At 39.3% G+C, this 16457-nt stretch overlaps 1 protein-coding gene across 5 annotated transcripts in view; it reads right to left on the bottom strand.

Moving 5' to 3' along the window:
• The window catches only part of gapvd1 (GTPase activating protein and VPS9 domains 1), a 134306-nt gene that overhangs the window by 59494 nt on the left and 58355 nt on the right, over positions 1 to 16457 (bottom strand). For all 5 annotated transcript variants that reach the window (XM_077002967.1, XM_077002971.1, XM_077002969.1 and 2 more), the window contains exon 7: positions 14480 to 14672. In XM_077002967.1, the coding sequence (XP_076859082.1) occupies positions 14480 to 14672 (193 nt within the window). The remainder of the gene's footprint in view (positions 1 to 14479; positions 14673 to 16457) is intronic.

Genomic DNA, 16457 nt, shown 5'->3' with positions numbered 1-16457 from the left:
ACATGTGGTACATGAGGTGGAACGAAATTGAGAACCCAAGGTCCCAGTTTTTACCCCATTCTATTGTTAATAGAATAAATACAATAAAATTGAGTAAAAAATAATAAAGTAGAATAAAGATAAATCTGTAATAAATAAATCCTATGTAGTGTGTAAGTGACAAAGTGACTATGTGTAAAGTGTCTTGTGTACAGTGACTGTGTGCATATTGTCAGAGAGAGCAACTGAGTGATGGTTCTCATTTAGAGTTTATGAGTCTAACAGCTTCTGGGATGAAGCTGTTTCTCAGACGGGAAGTTCTGCACTTAATGCTCCGCAGCCTCCTGCCTGAGGGGAGTGGGACAAAAAGTGAGTGTGCTGGGTGGGTGGGGTCCTTCATGATGCCCAAGTTTTGGGCCAAGGGAATGCCATGATCTGGCAGCCCAAACCATCACTGATCCACAGTGTTGCGAATAACGCCGTTAAAAATAACGGCGTTAGGTAACGGCGTCATTTTGTCAGTAACGGGATAATATAATTAATTACTTTTTCCTGTCGTTACAACGCCGTTGACATTACTGGTCATTAAAAGCGGTGCGTTACTATATATTGATATACTAACAGTAATGCGAGCGGACCGCTGCCCAGGCTAGTGAGGACTAACAGATCTCAATAGGTCACAGTTCTCGGTGTAACACCTGTTTAATTTAACAAGTCAGTAAGCGATTGGCCAAGGCAGTGTTATGGTAGCCAATCAGAGCCAGTGTTTTTACACGCGTGCCGAAGCACGGAGAAGAGGCAGAAATGACTAGTCAGGAGCAAGCCGAAGAAAAATTAACATTTTCAAGGTCGCGATATAAACACTATTTAAGAAAATACTTGAAGTTCCTGAATGTCTACCAGACTGGGTATTTGATTTATTTAATTAAGAATAGAGGTTTTATTGTTAAGTTTACTTCTGTTGAGAAGAAACCAGTTGTCTCAGGTTGAGAGAATTTAATTTAATTTGATAGATGTAAATGCACTTTATATAGTGTAACTGTTTACTTTTGCTTTTTTTTTTTTCCAAAGATTTGGGATTTTAAAGGATTTTATCCTGCACTGGTCTGTTGATGTGCAATAAATGTCAAAACTTAAACACCTTTCTGATCTACTCATTTCAACTGACTGTGAAAACTGCTTTTTCAAAAAATCCTTATTCATTGGCATTTTTTACTGTAATCCAAATACTTACTTTCCCTACTTTTCTATAATACTTTTATTATAGAGTAATTCAGTTACTAACTCAGTTACTTTTTTGAACAAGTAGTGAGTAACTATAACTAATTACTTTTTTAAAGTAACGTTCCCAACACTGCTGATCCATCCTCATGCTTCACACTGGGCAACAGTCTGGGTGGCTTCTCCACACCGTAACTCTCCCGGACGTGCGGTAAACAGTAATGGTGGACTCATCAGAGAACAATACATGTTTTACATTGTACACAATCCAAGATTTGCTGTCCTTGCACCATTGAAACAGACGTTTGGCATTGGCACGAGTGACCAAAGTAAGTAAGTAAGTAATCTTTATTTATAGAGCACTTTTAAAACAACTTTCGTTGACCAAAGTGCTGTACATAAAAGTAACGAGAGAAAAAAAAAGACAATATAAAAGGATCAAGAACAAGAACTGAAATACATGAAATAAAATGAGATTAAAATCAGAATAAATGAAATAAAATCAAATCAAATAAAATCAAATAAAATCACCTCTCACTACTCAAATGCCAGTTCATAAAAATAGGTTTTTAGCTGAGATTTAAAAACAGCAGCTGAAGGTGCGAGGCGGATATTTAGGGGAAGAGTATTCCAAAGCCTCGGAGCATAAACTGCAAACGCACTATCTCCCTTAAGCTTAAGACGAGCCCTAGGAACAGCTAACAAGTTCTGTGAGGCAGATCTCAGCGATCGCTTAGAGGCAGTAAACGACAGCAGATCACTGAGATAAGCCGGAGCTTGACCATTTAGTGCTTTAAAAACAAATAAAAGCACTTTAAACTGTATCCTGTACTGAACAGGCAGCCAGTGTAACGAGGCGAGGACCGGTGTGATATGGTCTCTCTTCTTGGTGTTGGTCAGCAATCTTGCTGCTGCATTTTGGACTAACTGTAAACGCTGCAGTAGAGACTGGTTGATCCCAATATACAACGAATTACAGTAGTCGATTCTTGAGGAAATAAAAGCATGAATAACTTTTTCCAGATCAGCAAAACTAAGAAATGGCTTCATTTTAGCTATATTTCTGAGCTGGTAAAAGCTGGACCTTACCACAGAATTAATTTGCTTATCAAATCTGAGGTCTGAATCAAAGATAACACCAAGATTTCTCACACTCTTCTTCACTGATGTAGACAAACGACCAAGGCTGCCTGAGACACTATCAGCATCATGACCACCACCAAAAATAATGACCTCAGACTTGCCTTCATTCAGATGAAGAAAATTAACTGACATCCATTTCTTAATGTCTTCCAGACAGTTGCAAAGAGAAGCCAAGGAGCGATTATCATTTGGTCTAATTGGAATATAAAGCTGTATATCATCAGCATAAAGGTGAAAGCTAACATTGTGCTTCCTGATGATATGACCTAATGGTAACAAATATAGAGAAAAGAGGAGGGGCCCTAATATAGATCCTTGTGGAACACCACATGAGACATTCGCAGAGGAAGATGAGCTATTACTAAAATTCACTGAAAAGGTTCTATTCTTGAGATAGGACCTGAACCAATTCAGGGCCTCTCCTTGCAACCCTGCCCACTTCTCTAGATGACCAATTAGTATGCCATGATCAACAATATCAAAAGCTGAGCTAAGATCCAATAAAATGAGGATGGCACAATTACCTTGATCAACGGTGACTAGTAGGTCATTGGTGACCTTTAAAAGAGCAGATTCAGTGCTGTGCTTTGCCTTAAAACCAGATTGACAAATCTCAAAAATACCACATTTACTTAAAAATGGTAAAAGCTGAGAATATACAATTTTTTCAAGCAGCTTAGCTAAGAATGGTAATTTAGAAATAGGCCTGTAGTTACTAACCACTGCAGCATCAAGATTAGGCTTTTTTAGCAGTGGTGTAACTACAGCATGTTTGAAGCTTACTGGAACCGTGCCAGTAATTAGAGAGACATTAATGATATCCAGGACAAGTGGTCCCACAATACCAAATGTCTCCCCAAGCAATTTTGGGGGCATCACATCAAGTGAGGAGGTTGTTGGCTTAGTTTTTTGCACCAAATCTGATAGTTCCGATAAAGTAACAGTCTCAAACTCTTTAAACACACTAATGCATGGGGATGGTGGAGGAGATTCAAAACCCATGTCAGTTATGCTAGATCAAATTTTTTCAATTTGGCTATAGCAGCCCGGCCGTGTATATTGACCCTGTGGAGTTCCTGATGGAGTTGAGATGCACATTTAATTCTGCTGTGATTTGGGCAGCCGTGGTTTTATGTTTTTTGGATACAATCCAGGTTAGCAACAGAACATGCCTTTCAGACAGCTTCCTCTTGCGACCTCAGTTAATCCTGTTGGATGTGGTTTGTCCTTCTTGGTGGTATGCTGACATTACCAATGGGTCCAATTTAGCCACGAAACCTTCCACACAAAAGTGACATTTGTTTCCATTTAATTGTCCAACCCTTGTAAATGTAGCTTAGCAAGTTAACTAAGGAGATAGTTAAGCAGCAAATTTTGAGAGGAATGATTGCAGGGTGCCATCTAAAATGTATCAGATGTGGGTCTAAACTATTGAATTACCTGTAAGTCAAAGTCATATTTTTATAGCACTTTTTACAACACATTGCAAAAAGCAGCTTTACAATCGTATGGGTCTAGATCCCTAATGAACAAGCCAGGGGCGACAGTGGCGAGGAAAAACTCCCTATGATGGTGGGTTTAGGAAGAAACCTCGGGAGGTCCAAGACTCAAAAGGGAACCCATCCTCCTTTGGGCGGCCCGCCAATATAAGAGCAAATGCAGCTAGGACTGATGAACCAATTTTGATTTGTGAGCAGTGTTATATCATTTCTGTTATATCATTTTAAGTTGTTAAAAAATAGGTGCTAAGCGCTTTGTAGCCAAGTATGCCGCATCTTTGTTTGTGGAATTTGGTTTGAGTAGCTGTAAGGGTAGCTATGAAATAATTATTTGCTTCCAATGTGAGATTACATATAAAGAGGTTTTTTGCATCTTTTGCCTTCTAGAGGTGTCACATGCTTAGTTCTGCAGCGAAAGGAGGTGCCTATCTAATGATTCCTGTGAAGAGCTTGTAAAATTGTGGTGCCTACTGTGAGGTGATTGTACTGGCACCCATGTGAGTAGCAGGCCACAAGTCTGGTTAAAAAAAATTTATTTTAAGGTTAAAACTTTAAATTTAGAATGATAGAGGATTCTCAGAGGATTTCAACCATTTCCTCTCATGTTCTGGTAGTTTAGTAAGAACACGTCCATATAATAAACAATCAGTAAAAAAGTGTTCAGGCTTCAAATCAGCAGACTGCTTCTATATAGCTTATTGCTACCAATCAAACGGATGCTATATCTAGGAAAATCATTTATTCTGTTAGCTACTGTATGCAATTCATTAAGGACTTGCACACAGAGATCAAAAGGTCAAACTGGCATCTAGATTTTAAGAAGAAGAAGCCTATTGATAAAGGAGCTGCCCAGTTCAGCCACAGTTTCATGCAGTGGGTGATCACTGTTCTCCATTAAGGATGACAGCTTGGTCCTCATCCTCCTTTCCCCCACTGCTTCTACCGAATCTCTATATTCCAACCCTAGATGCTCACTGGTTTTGGTGGATGCAATTTGGACCTACGAAAGTCCACCACCAGCTCTTTTGTTTTGCTGGTGTTGATAACAAGGTGGTATTGTCCACACCAGTCTACAAAGTTCTTGGTGAGTTCCCTATACCCCATCACGGATATAGCCAACAACACCCGAGTCATCTGAGAATTTATGAAGGTGACAGGTTGCTGTGTTGTAGGAGAAGTCAGCAGTATAGTGGGTGAATAGAAATGGAGCCAGGACTGTCCCTTGTGGGGCCCCGGTGCTACAGAGGATTGCGTCAGAAACGCAGTCTTTAAGCCGCACAAATTGTGGTCTGTTTGTTAGGTAGTCCACTGTTCATGTGGTTAGTTGATAATCCACCCCTGCAATCTCCATCTTATTCCTCAGTATAGTGAGCCTGATAGTGTTGAATGTACTAGAAAGGTCAAAAAAACATAATCCTCACAGTGCTTCCTGCCCTGTCGAGATGAGAGAGGGATCTTTGAAGAATGTAGATAATTGCATCATCCACCCCAATGCCTGGCTGATCCATCACTGGTTTAACCAGTTGGCGAAGATAGTCCAAAACAAGTCGCTCCATAGCCTTCATCAGGTGAGAGGTCAGTGCCACTGGTCTATATCCATTTAGATCAGTGGGATGTGCAGTCCTTGGACACTACGCATGATGTCTTCCAGAGGACTGGAACTCACTACTGTTTCAATCTGTTGTGTCAAAGCAGTCTTTCAAAGCATCATAAGCCTTGTTAGACCAGCTTCTAACATCCTGTAAACTTGGTGGTTGTAGACAACAGGTTTGTAAACAGGCACAAGGTAAACCAGGTTGTGATCTGACTTGCCCAAGGAGGGGAAAGGTGAAGTGATGTTTGCATAGAACAAGTCCAGTGTTTTATTGTCTCTCGTATGGCAGTTTACATATTGTTTGAAATTTGGGAGCGTGGAGGACAGAGAAGCATGATAAGAATCTCCAGAGATCAGGATGAGAGCCTATGGGTGCTGTGTCTGCAGTCTGCTTGTGATTGAGTGGATGACGTCACATGTCGGCGGGGGGCGGGGGGTGTGCACGGTTATTGCTATAACTTGCGAGAATTCCCGCTGTAAATAATATGGCTTCATGCCAACTGCCAACAGCTCAATATCCATACTGCAGATCTGATCTCTAATAGCGATGTGTACTGGGTTACACCATTTATCATTAATAAACAGAGCTAGTCCCCCTCTTTTCCTCTTACCGCTGTCTTTAGTCCTGTCTGCTCGCCGAAACGTTTGCATCTGGTGTTAGCTCGGTTAACCAAGTGTCTGTAAATAGCATCCGGCTACACTCACGGTATTCACGCTGGTGCCAGGTCAATGCTGATAGTTCGTCCATTTTATTTGGTAAAGATCTTACATTACCCATGATGACCGTTGGAAGAACAGGTTTGTAGTGTCTGTTTCTGGCGTGACGCTCAGCTCCAGCACATTTCCCCGTCTCCGTCTCCTTAGTTCCCGTGGAATCTCAGAAAACTTCTCCGGGATAGCAGCGGTGTTGCTAAATGCTAACAGCTGTTCTCTGATGTAAACAATGGATCCGTGATTATGCGCGAGCTCGCCCGAAGTGAGAGCAAACAGCAGTAATCCCAAAAGCAGCAGAAAAAACATGTGTTGGCCATAGCGGTAAAAACTAAAAACTAGTAAATAAGTTAAAAACTAGAAAAAGCATGCGAAGACGACGGAGCTGCTGTAACTGGCAGCCACTCGAGTGTAACTGTCACATAATATCATATCATAGATTAAGAGTGTATTAAACCTCTCTAAATGTACTGACCTTTAATCATAGATTAAGAGAATTATTATGTATTAAAACTAAGAGTGTATTAAACACAGCTTCTGGTTAATATCAAAAGCATTTCTAAATGTCAAAATATAATTTACTGTTACATGTGTGTTCTTGACTTATTTTAATATAGAGTAATGAAAACCTTTTATTTCTCAATTGGTCAATGTAACCTTTTAGCTCTGAACTTATGTATTAAAAATGCAAAGCACAGGAATAGGCAACGAACGTATTAACAGATGATGATGCCATACTGAAAATATGGAATTAGCAACAGTAAGTGCCAGCAAATGAATGAGTGTGTGTGTGTTCTTCTCAGTTATAGAGGTACTATTAAAACAAGAGAATGGCAATACCAGAACACTTATAAACATTTTTACAAAATCAGGGCCATTCAGTAGGCTGTCAAACTGTGTACAGTCAATTATGAGAAACAACCCATTCATTTTTGGCAAAATATATACCTAAAAGTTAGTTGTCTGATGGCAACATGCACTTAATTATTACAAGCACAAAACTTAGGCAAATAAACAATGTATTGTGCTAGCTAAATGAATGTATAAGGGTGTAAAGGTACAGTCAAAGTTCAGTTTACACAAGTTTGGACATCAAGGTTCAGTGAGAGTTCGGTACAATGCAGAAAAAAAAGCAACAAGACCTCCACATGCATAAGGCCAGAATTTCAACCTGATGAAGATACAACCTGATGAAGATACAACCTGATGAAATGTAAACGTCTAGGTTCTGGAACTCTGACAATTACCCTCCGGCAGATACTGGGGCAATTAATTATACCACACTATAAAAATAAGAATCCTTGGACAAGACAAACAAAACTTTGTCTACCTCTATAACATGATAAACTACATCTCTCTGGATGAATCCATTTGCAAAATGAATCAATGTAAAATTTAAATGTTTGGCACATCTGGGTGATTCCACTGAATGTTTAGCATGCTGATGTGTTTCTATGTACCTTGCATTGCTGACAAACTGTCCACATCCACTACTCTCTGTGGTAGGTTACAAACTGTCCTCATCCACTACTCTCTGTGGTAGGTTACAAACTGTCCTCATCCACTACTCTCTGTGGTAGGTTACAAATCAAACTGTCCTCATCCACTACTCTCTGTGGTAGGTTACAAACTGTCCTCATCCACTACTCTCTCTGTGGTAGGTTACAAATCAAACTGTCCTCATCCACTACTCTCTGTGGTAGGTTACAAACTGTCCTCATCCACTACTCTCTCTGTGGTAGGTTACAAATCAAATGTTTCTCTACAGATCTGATCAGAAAGATAAAATGCAGGTGTTCAAGCTTCTTACATTTGCACTTGTAAAGTGTGTGACTGACTCAGTCAGATGTTATTGAGATTGAAGTGAGCTTAGCATGCTGATGACAGTTTACAGCTTAAGGTTTTCGGGGGAAATGTGTGCTTGTGAAATTGATTCCACCTTACATTCAGCAAACTGAATATTGGCTACCGAGTATTCTCAGTTTGACTGCATGCACCAAACCACAACATCTGTAACATGTTGATTAAAAGACAAATACATGTACTGTTACACCCCTATAAATGTACCAGAACTAATAAAGTGTAGGCTTCAGCTGTTTGCTAAATGGCTTCGTGGCTACAGAACATGCAAATCCTACAAAAAAGGTCCTTCAGAATAAGACATACAAATCTGAAAAGTACCAAACATGGAAGCATCTCAAAAAGAACCCACATTTCAGTTCATATGAGCATCCAATAGTAAAGAAATTGAAAACCTTCCATTCATCTGTATAATACACAGTAACAGGATTCTTGCAGGATGTGTTTTTTTTCTTTTTATCACCACGCCTTCACTTTTAAGGCACACTTTTCAGAGAGGGAAATCTAGACCAAACAGCTAGAAGCAGCAGTAAGTGAAGACAATAATGTACTGTCTGCATGATGAAGGCTGGCTAACAACAATATGTAGTGTGGGATATGGAATCAAGCACACAGGTTGCGAACTCGGTGGTAGTTCATACAAAGCTGAGCAACATCGCTACCCACCAAATGGAGTTATTAAAGGAATATGAGCAGAGGAATCCCAACACGTTATGGCAGCTAACTGTTGTCCTTATGTTCATTTGCAGCAAATAGGGAAAAAATAGGGAGAAAAGAGGGAAGGGACATAAGGGTTGGTAGGTGAAAAAGAGAAATACCATATGTCAGACTTGCAAATAAGAGTCTAACTAGGAATGGAAACAATATAAAGGAGCATAAACTTAATAACGACTCGCTTCTATGTCCTTTTTCTCATCAATAAAAGCCCAAAAACAAAATTCCCCCATATTCCGTCCGTAGCAATGTAAGATATACATTTCTCTATTCAATAATTATGTCTGGAAGATTATTTATCAGTAGTAGGTCATCATGTCCTCGAAGATTATTAACTGACTATAAAACACTGAAAATGTGTCGTTGCAGTTTCTACACACACAGAAAAACACACCCACCCACAAAGTGAAGCACTTAGCTTCCACAGCTGAATGATCTCGATCCAAATGATTCTGCTTTTTCTGGAAACCTTGTGTATTATAATGCAATTTTTTCCCCTTTGACATTTTAACCACAGTACACCGAGTACATTTCGGTTTCTCTTCAGAAATATGCACATGCATAATTTTATATATAACTGCAACTTGCAAATGTACAAAAGATGCAACACTGTAGGCCTATTTATTAAAATAAATAAATTGATATTGTATGTACATAATACACACACACACACACACACACACACACACACACACACACACACATTCAGTGTCTTTGGAGGAAATTAGATAAAGCAAAGAGTGTAGAATCACTGACTGAGGTCAGAAGCTGCTGCATATCGCTACTGCGAAGTTGTCCTAATTGTCCTAATATCTGTTTTAGTTAGTGCTACATCCTCACCTTAATTCACACCTTGAACCAGGGCGAAACTACACATGGAGTGAGTAATTACAGCCAACAACAGCTAACAAGCAACAAGGTTAGGATAAGAAGCCTGGAATATCATTATATATATTATATACTGTATATATATATACATATATATATATATATATATATATATATATATATATATATATATATATATATATATATATATATATATATATATATATATTATATATACATACATACATACATACATACATACATACATGACCCAGATCAAAATTTACATACCCTGGTGATTTTGGCCTGATAACATGCACAGAAGGTGACACAAATGGGTTTGAATGGCTACTAAAGGTAATATCCTCACCTGTGACCTGTTTGCTTGTAATCAGTGTGTGTGCATAAAAGCTGAGTGAGTTTCTGGGATCCAGACAGACTCTTGCATCTTTCATCCAGCCACTGAAGTTTCTGGATTGTAAGTCATGGGGAAAGCAAAAGAATTGTCAATGGATCTACGGGAAAAGGTAGTTGAACTGTATAAAATAGGAAAGGGATACAAAAAGATATCCAAGGAATTGATAATGCCAGTCAGCAGTGTTCAAACTGTGATAAACAAATGGAAAACCAGGGGCTCTGTAAAAACCAAACCACGGTCAGGTAGACCAAAAAATATTTCGGCCACAACTGCCAGGAAAATTGTTCGGGATGCAAAGTAAAACCCACAAATAACATCAGCTGAAATCCAGGACTCTCTGAAAACTAGTGGTGTGACTGTTTCAAGATGCACAGTAAGGAGGCACCTGACGAAAAATGGGCTGCATGGTCGAGTGGCCAGAAGAAAGCTTCTGGAACAATGTAATTTGGAGTGATGAGACCAAAATTGAACTTTTTGGCCACGTCCATAAACGTTACATTTGGAGAAGTGTCAACAAGGCTTATGATGAAAGGAACACCATTCCTACTGTAAAGTATGGAGGTGGATCGCTGATGTTTTGGAGATGTGTGAGCTACAAAGGCACAGGAAACTTGGTCACAGTTGAAGGAAAGATGAATGCAGCATGTTATCAGCAAATACTGGAAGCAAATTTGCACTCATCAGCCTGAAAGCTGCAGATGGGACGCACTTGGATGTTCCAACATGACAACGATCCAAAACACAAGGCCAAGTCGACGTGTCATTGGCTACAGCAGAACAAAGTGAAGGTTCTGGAGTGGCCATCTCAGTCTCCTGACCTCAACATCATTGAGTCACTCTGGGGAGATCTCAAGCATGCAGTTCATACAAGACAGCCCAGGAATTTACAGGAACAGGAGGCTTTTTGCCAAGAAGAATGGGCAGCTTTGACATCTGAGAAAATAAAGAGCCTCATCCACAACTCCCACAAAAGACTTCAAGCTGTCATTGATGTTAGAGGGGGCAATACACGGTATTAAGAACTGGGGTATGTAAACTTTTGATCAGGGTCATTTGGATGTTTTTGGTTGTCATTATAATTAAAAAAGAGAAAACACAGTGGTTGGACAATAAATGGCTTCACCCAACCACTAACCATGAGTGGAAAATAGGTTTGTGTGTTATCATTAATATTCTCTGAGAAAAGGCCAAGAAAGCAAAACTTCTGCTGGGGTATGTGAACTTTTGAGCACAACTGTGTATATATATTAGGAGTGGAATGCGATTTTAAAAATCTTTAATTAATTAATCTAAATTAATCGCATTTTAATCGCATTTCAGTATTTAACATGAGAAATATTAACTTAAGTTTGAATGATGAATGAATAAATGAACATAATCATAAACTTCAACATTTTGTTTATTTTTCCACCAGTCTACTACATAGACCAATAGATGAGTGCAGAAAACAGAGCAAACAGTTTTCAGAACACTGGAAATTCTGACCAAAATTTTTTTATTTTGGTAGCTTTGCTCAGGATATTGGAAGAATAAGAAGAACTGAAGTAATTCAGAAGATGTTTTTTTAAGATGGTAGACATTTAAGATGGTAGACTTTTTCTTTAATTTCCCAGGCCTCTGCCACAGCCATGAAGTCCTCTACACAGGCATCTCCATAGTGCCTAGAAGTGGTCTTCTGCATGCTCAAAGCAAATGACTGGATCTTTCATTCATCATCTATAATATGAGCTGTCACACCAAGATAATTCTTGTTGCTAACAGAGGTCCAGTGATCCCCAGTCAGAGCCACATTTGTGGCGCTCTTCACAATAACCTGTTTTACTTCCCTTTCCTCATCATACAGCTGCTGGATTTTCTTCGACATTGTCTTTCTGGACGGCAGTAACTTGCATCAGCTGACAATTTGCAGCGCTTCTTGTAAAACCTGGATTATACTTTCGCGAGTGACCGTAGCGTACGACTCCGCCCACCTCGCGCAAACCTCCGCAAATGGCGGATGGGTTTAAACTCGCTGTGTCTTACTTAAGCCTTCGACCACAGAGAGCGGTCTACAGTCCACAGCAATCCATCTCGCCACTGAATTGGTCAATTTGCCATTTTGTTTCTTAATTTGAACCTCGACATGTGGTCGAGTGTTGACTGGCGACACTGTTTGCTCGTACTAGGAATACATTTAGCAGCTAAGTTATCATTACTGACCTGCGCGTTAGCCCCAACGTGTTTTGCGTTGAGGTGGTAACGAAGGGTGGAAGTGCTCCTGTGATAAGCGAACTCCTTCATACATAAAGTGCAAATAACACTATTTGTGTTTGTACTTCCATCTGGAAGTTTCTTTTATTTAAATTTCCCATCCACCAGCGTTCAGTCATCTCCATCATGCTCATCTTATTGTGCGTCCATATAATCTGTCTGCCTGGAACTCGTGCACTGAGAAACATTCCACGGTGCAAAAGTGTCTCATGCGTTAAATGCTTTAAAATGCGTTAATTTTTTTTGTTCGTTATTTTCCCTGTAATTAATCGAAATGAATGTGTTAAAGTCCCACCACTAATATATATATATATATATACATATATGTAGGTACCATGCTAAACCAGCAGGTGGCAGTACCACTGGCAACACATTGAACAAGCTTGCTTTGACGGAAGTAAGGGTGTGTCTACAGTCCAGGTGTTTAAATACCCAGAACAGCCATTCATCACTCTCTCTCTGGTTTGACTGACACCGAGGTTAGACCTATTAAAGAGAGGCTCCGCCATTTCTCCCCTTCCGGTTTTGTTTGAGAGCACGCGAACTTTGCTACGACTAACAGCTGAAAGTCGTACTACTTAATTAACGAGCCCGAGTTACGGTGTAATCTAACCAGCAACCGATCAACGTTACCGCGACAACAGATTCACCGAACTACTTCAATCAAGCTTGCTAACGCGGCCACACGGACTGAAACAAAGGCGATCAACTCCCTGCTGTTAAACTGTGAACGAGACTCTCATTCCTGGACCTCAGAAGGACGATTCCCAGCACACCTGGACGACATCGCTGTTTATCAACGAGGAGCCTGTGGTGGAAATTCCCTCCTAATTCGGGGAGGACGACGACACCACTCAAAACCCTCAACACGTGAGACTCTTACCGCTGGGCATAGTTTATCAAAGGGCAAAGTTACTTGAACTGTAGAGTTAACCAAGTTTTCTGTTAATACATTCTGAATGTGTTTAACTTTATTTTCATAGTCTTCATCAAGATTTGTATATACAAAGTTATCTTTGCTGTGCATGCCACCATCTTTTATTTATCTGATTAATGGACAACTTGTAGTCTTCCCCATTCTCAGACACACCACATTAATTTTTAGTTATTAAGCCAGCGCCATTACTCTTTGTTCTGACCACGTTGGAATAAACCAGCTGAGCTCATTAACATACAGCTGCGCTGCACTACTGATTAAAGTCGGCGCCATTTTAGTTTCTTTGTTCTCTATAGGAGAACTGAGACTACAACTCACGCCTCCTCACACGCACACAAGTGCGCACACATTGACCCCTCCCCTTTTACACACACACACACACTAGATGCGGAGTCTTCACTGTAAATACACTGATCCTTGTTGATGCTGTTTGTTTTAGAATAGTTGGTTTTAAATAAATGTATAATTTATTTTCACCAAATTGTCTGTGTTGATGTCATTCAAAAGTGATTGATGCCAAAACCTCCAAAGAATTCATAGTTAAATCCTTCAGATACCAAACCATTAATTACCTTTAGTTGATAACTAAACTTGCGGTTTTGGTATAATTAGAATATGAGACTGATTCTAAATAAATGAGACTGATTAATAATTAAGGTAGAACAAATTATATCTACTTTAAAGGATCAGTAGGTGAAACCCCTACACATATATATATATATATATATATATATATACATATATATATATATATATATATATATATATATATACACACACACACACATACATACATACATACATATACACACACACACACACACACACATATATATATATATATAAAATACAGTAGAACCCCAGAACTCTACTGCCTCAGCACTCGACATATTCGGAGTTCGATGGAAAATTTGGAGAAATTCTGGACTCTCTGAGCTCGAACAAAACTTCGGAATCCGACCTGACTCATGTGACTTTTGTAACCAAAATACAGTTTGTGCTTCAGTCACATACTGCTAGATGGTGTTAGTTGGCGTTGCTCAATGGGTTATTAGCCATTTTGAGGCTATGCTCCAAGCTTTTGCTGTATTTTTGTTGTTTTTTGTGGTTTTTGTAAAAACATGGGTCCCATAAGACAGCAGAAATGCAGAAAAGCAGAACGGTAAGAACAACAATAGAGTTGAAAAGAGCGATCATAGAGAAGTATGAAAAAGGCATTCATGTGATGGACTTAACATTGGAATCTCAACTTGATGGTTGAGAACGAATTAGCGTCGAGTTCCAGAAGTGTAAATACAGGAGCTAAACAAGCAGACTGCAAGTACCTATGGGTAGCCTGTTTTTCTTGTTGGCTGGTGTAGTAGCTGGGGAAAGCTGGGGTGTGTTGGAAGGTGTCAGCTCCAAGCTGTTGCTTTTGACCGTGCGGGACTGAGGTACATTGGCTAGCAGTGTCTCCAGTGCTAGGTGGTCCTCCTCTCTTAGTTGGTCACCGGCAGTCACACTTCGCACAAAGTCCATCTGAAGAAGAAGAAGAAAAAAACTCAGTTTGAAAAATATAAAAGAAACCATTTTAATTTTATTGTAATTTTTGTAATTATGTAATTTTATTTATTACATAATTTTACAATTTTTGTAAGAACTCAAACATTTACCATACTGTACTTGTACCAGATTCACTTTTTAAAGACTGAGAGGAACCATTTAGGGAAACCTTATCTTTAGTTAATCATGGTCTTGTGGGCATACAGTCTTGTGAGCACAATAAATATGAATAACATTTCAGTGTCTTGAGGTACTAAGGTAGAATTTCTCCCAGTACAAAGTGGGCAGTTCCAATTCATTCACATGTTCATTCCTTTATTTAAAACAGAATTTTTTTTATAGGTGACAAAATAAAACTGAACCATTTGTAACATATACAGGTCATAAAATAAGAATAAAATGAAAAAGTTTATTTATTTCAGTAATTCCATTCAAAAAGTTAAACTTGTATTGTATACTCATTCATTACACAAACTCTGATATATTTCAAGTGTTTATTTGTTTTCATTTGATGATTATAACTGACAACTAACAAAAACTCCAACTTCAGTATCTCAGAAAATTATAATATTATTATGAGGTTCAATATTGAAGACACCTGGTGTTTTCTGAGTTCCAAGATTAACACAACAATCTACCAGGACGTGACCTTAACCCCGTAGGAAATATGGGGTATTGTGAAGAGGAAGATGTAATACGCCAGACCCAACAATGCAGAGCAACAAGATGCAACAAGAGCTGAAGGCCACTATCAGAGCAACCTGGGCTCTCAGAACACCTGAGCAGTTCCACAGACTGATTGACTCCATGCCATTGCAAAAAATGCACATCGGTATCGGATCAGCAGGCATGAGAAAATGCCGATCCAGACTCCAGATCCAGGTTTTTTTTTTTAAGTCTGATCTAAAGCACCCATTTAGATAATCCATTACAGTTTTTGCTGTGTTTTCGCCAGTGAGAGTAAAATCAGGTCCGCATTTTCCAGCACCCATTCAGCACACAGAGCATAGCGTCTCCCAAATTTAGCTCAGTGGCATCTCCTAACCATTTCAACGGCCATGTAAATTTGAAGTTATCGGTAAAAATGTCAGTTGTGTGGGATTATTTTACCTTAAAGAACGACAAAGACGAGGAGGTAGAGTGCAACATATGCCACAGTAAATTCAAGCATGGAGGTGAAGCTGTAAGAACTTTTAATACAACCAATTTAATCAAGCATTTAGCGAAATACTGCCATAAACAACATGAAGAGTTTCTAAAGAAGACAAAAAGAAAGGTCCTACACAACTAACACTGGCAGAAATGTTTGTGAAGCTTGACAAACTGCCACTGAACAGTGCTAAAGCCCAGGGAATAACAAGAGTCATTGCCAAGGAAATAATTCTTGATGACGAGCCAATATCTCTTGTGAGTAAAATGTGATTTACATGCACCATCGAACACCTGGAACCACGTTATAATTTGCCCAGCCGTCATGACATCCTTGAGAAAACTATCCCCCAGATTCACAAAGATGTTAGAGATTACATTGCCAAACAAGTAGAGAGTGCAAATGCTCTTAGTTTCACAACGGATATATGGAGCTGTGATCACCATCTCTTTATCTTTACTAAGTTTAACTGCACACTGGATTGGGCCGGACTTCACCCAAAAGTGTGCTGTTTCACATGCGCGCAAGTTTAGAGGCTTGCACACAGCGAATGCCATCACAGACTCCATGGAACATATGCTATGTGCTTGGAAGATTGTCAAAAAGAAGGT

Source organism: Brachyhypopomus gauderio, chromosome 4 (genome assembly GCF_052324685.1).
Source record: "Brachyhypopomus gauderio isolate BG-103 chromosome 4, BGAUD_0.2, whole genome shotgun sequence".
NCBI lineage: Eukaryota > Metazoa > Chordata > Actinopteri > Gymnotiformes > Hypopomidae > Brachyhypopomus > Brachyhypopomus gauderio.
This window is presented reverse-complemented; position numbering and strand designations above follow the sequence as displayed.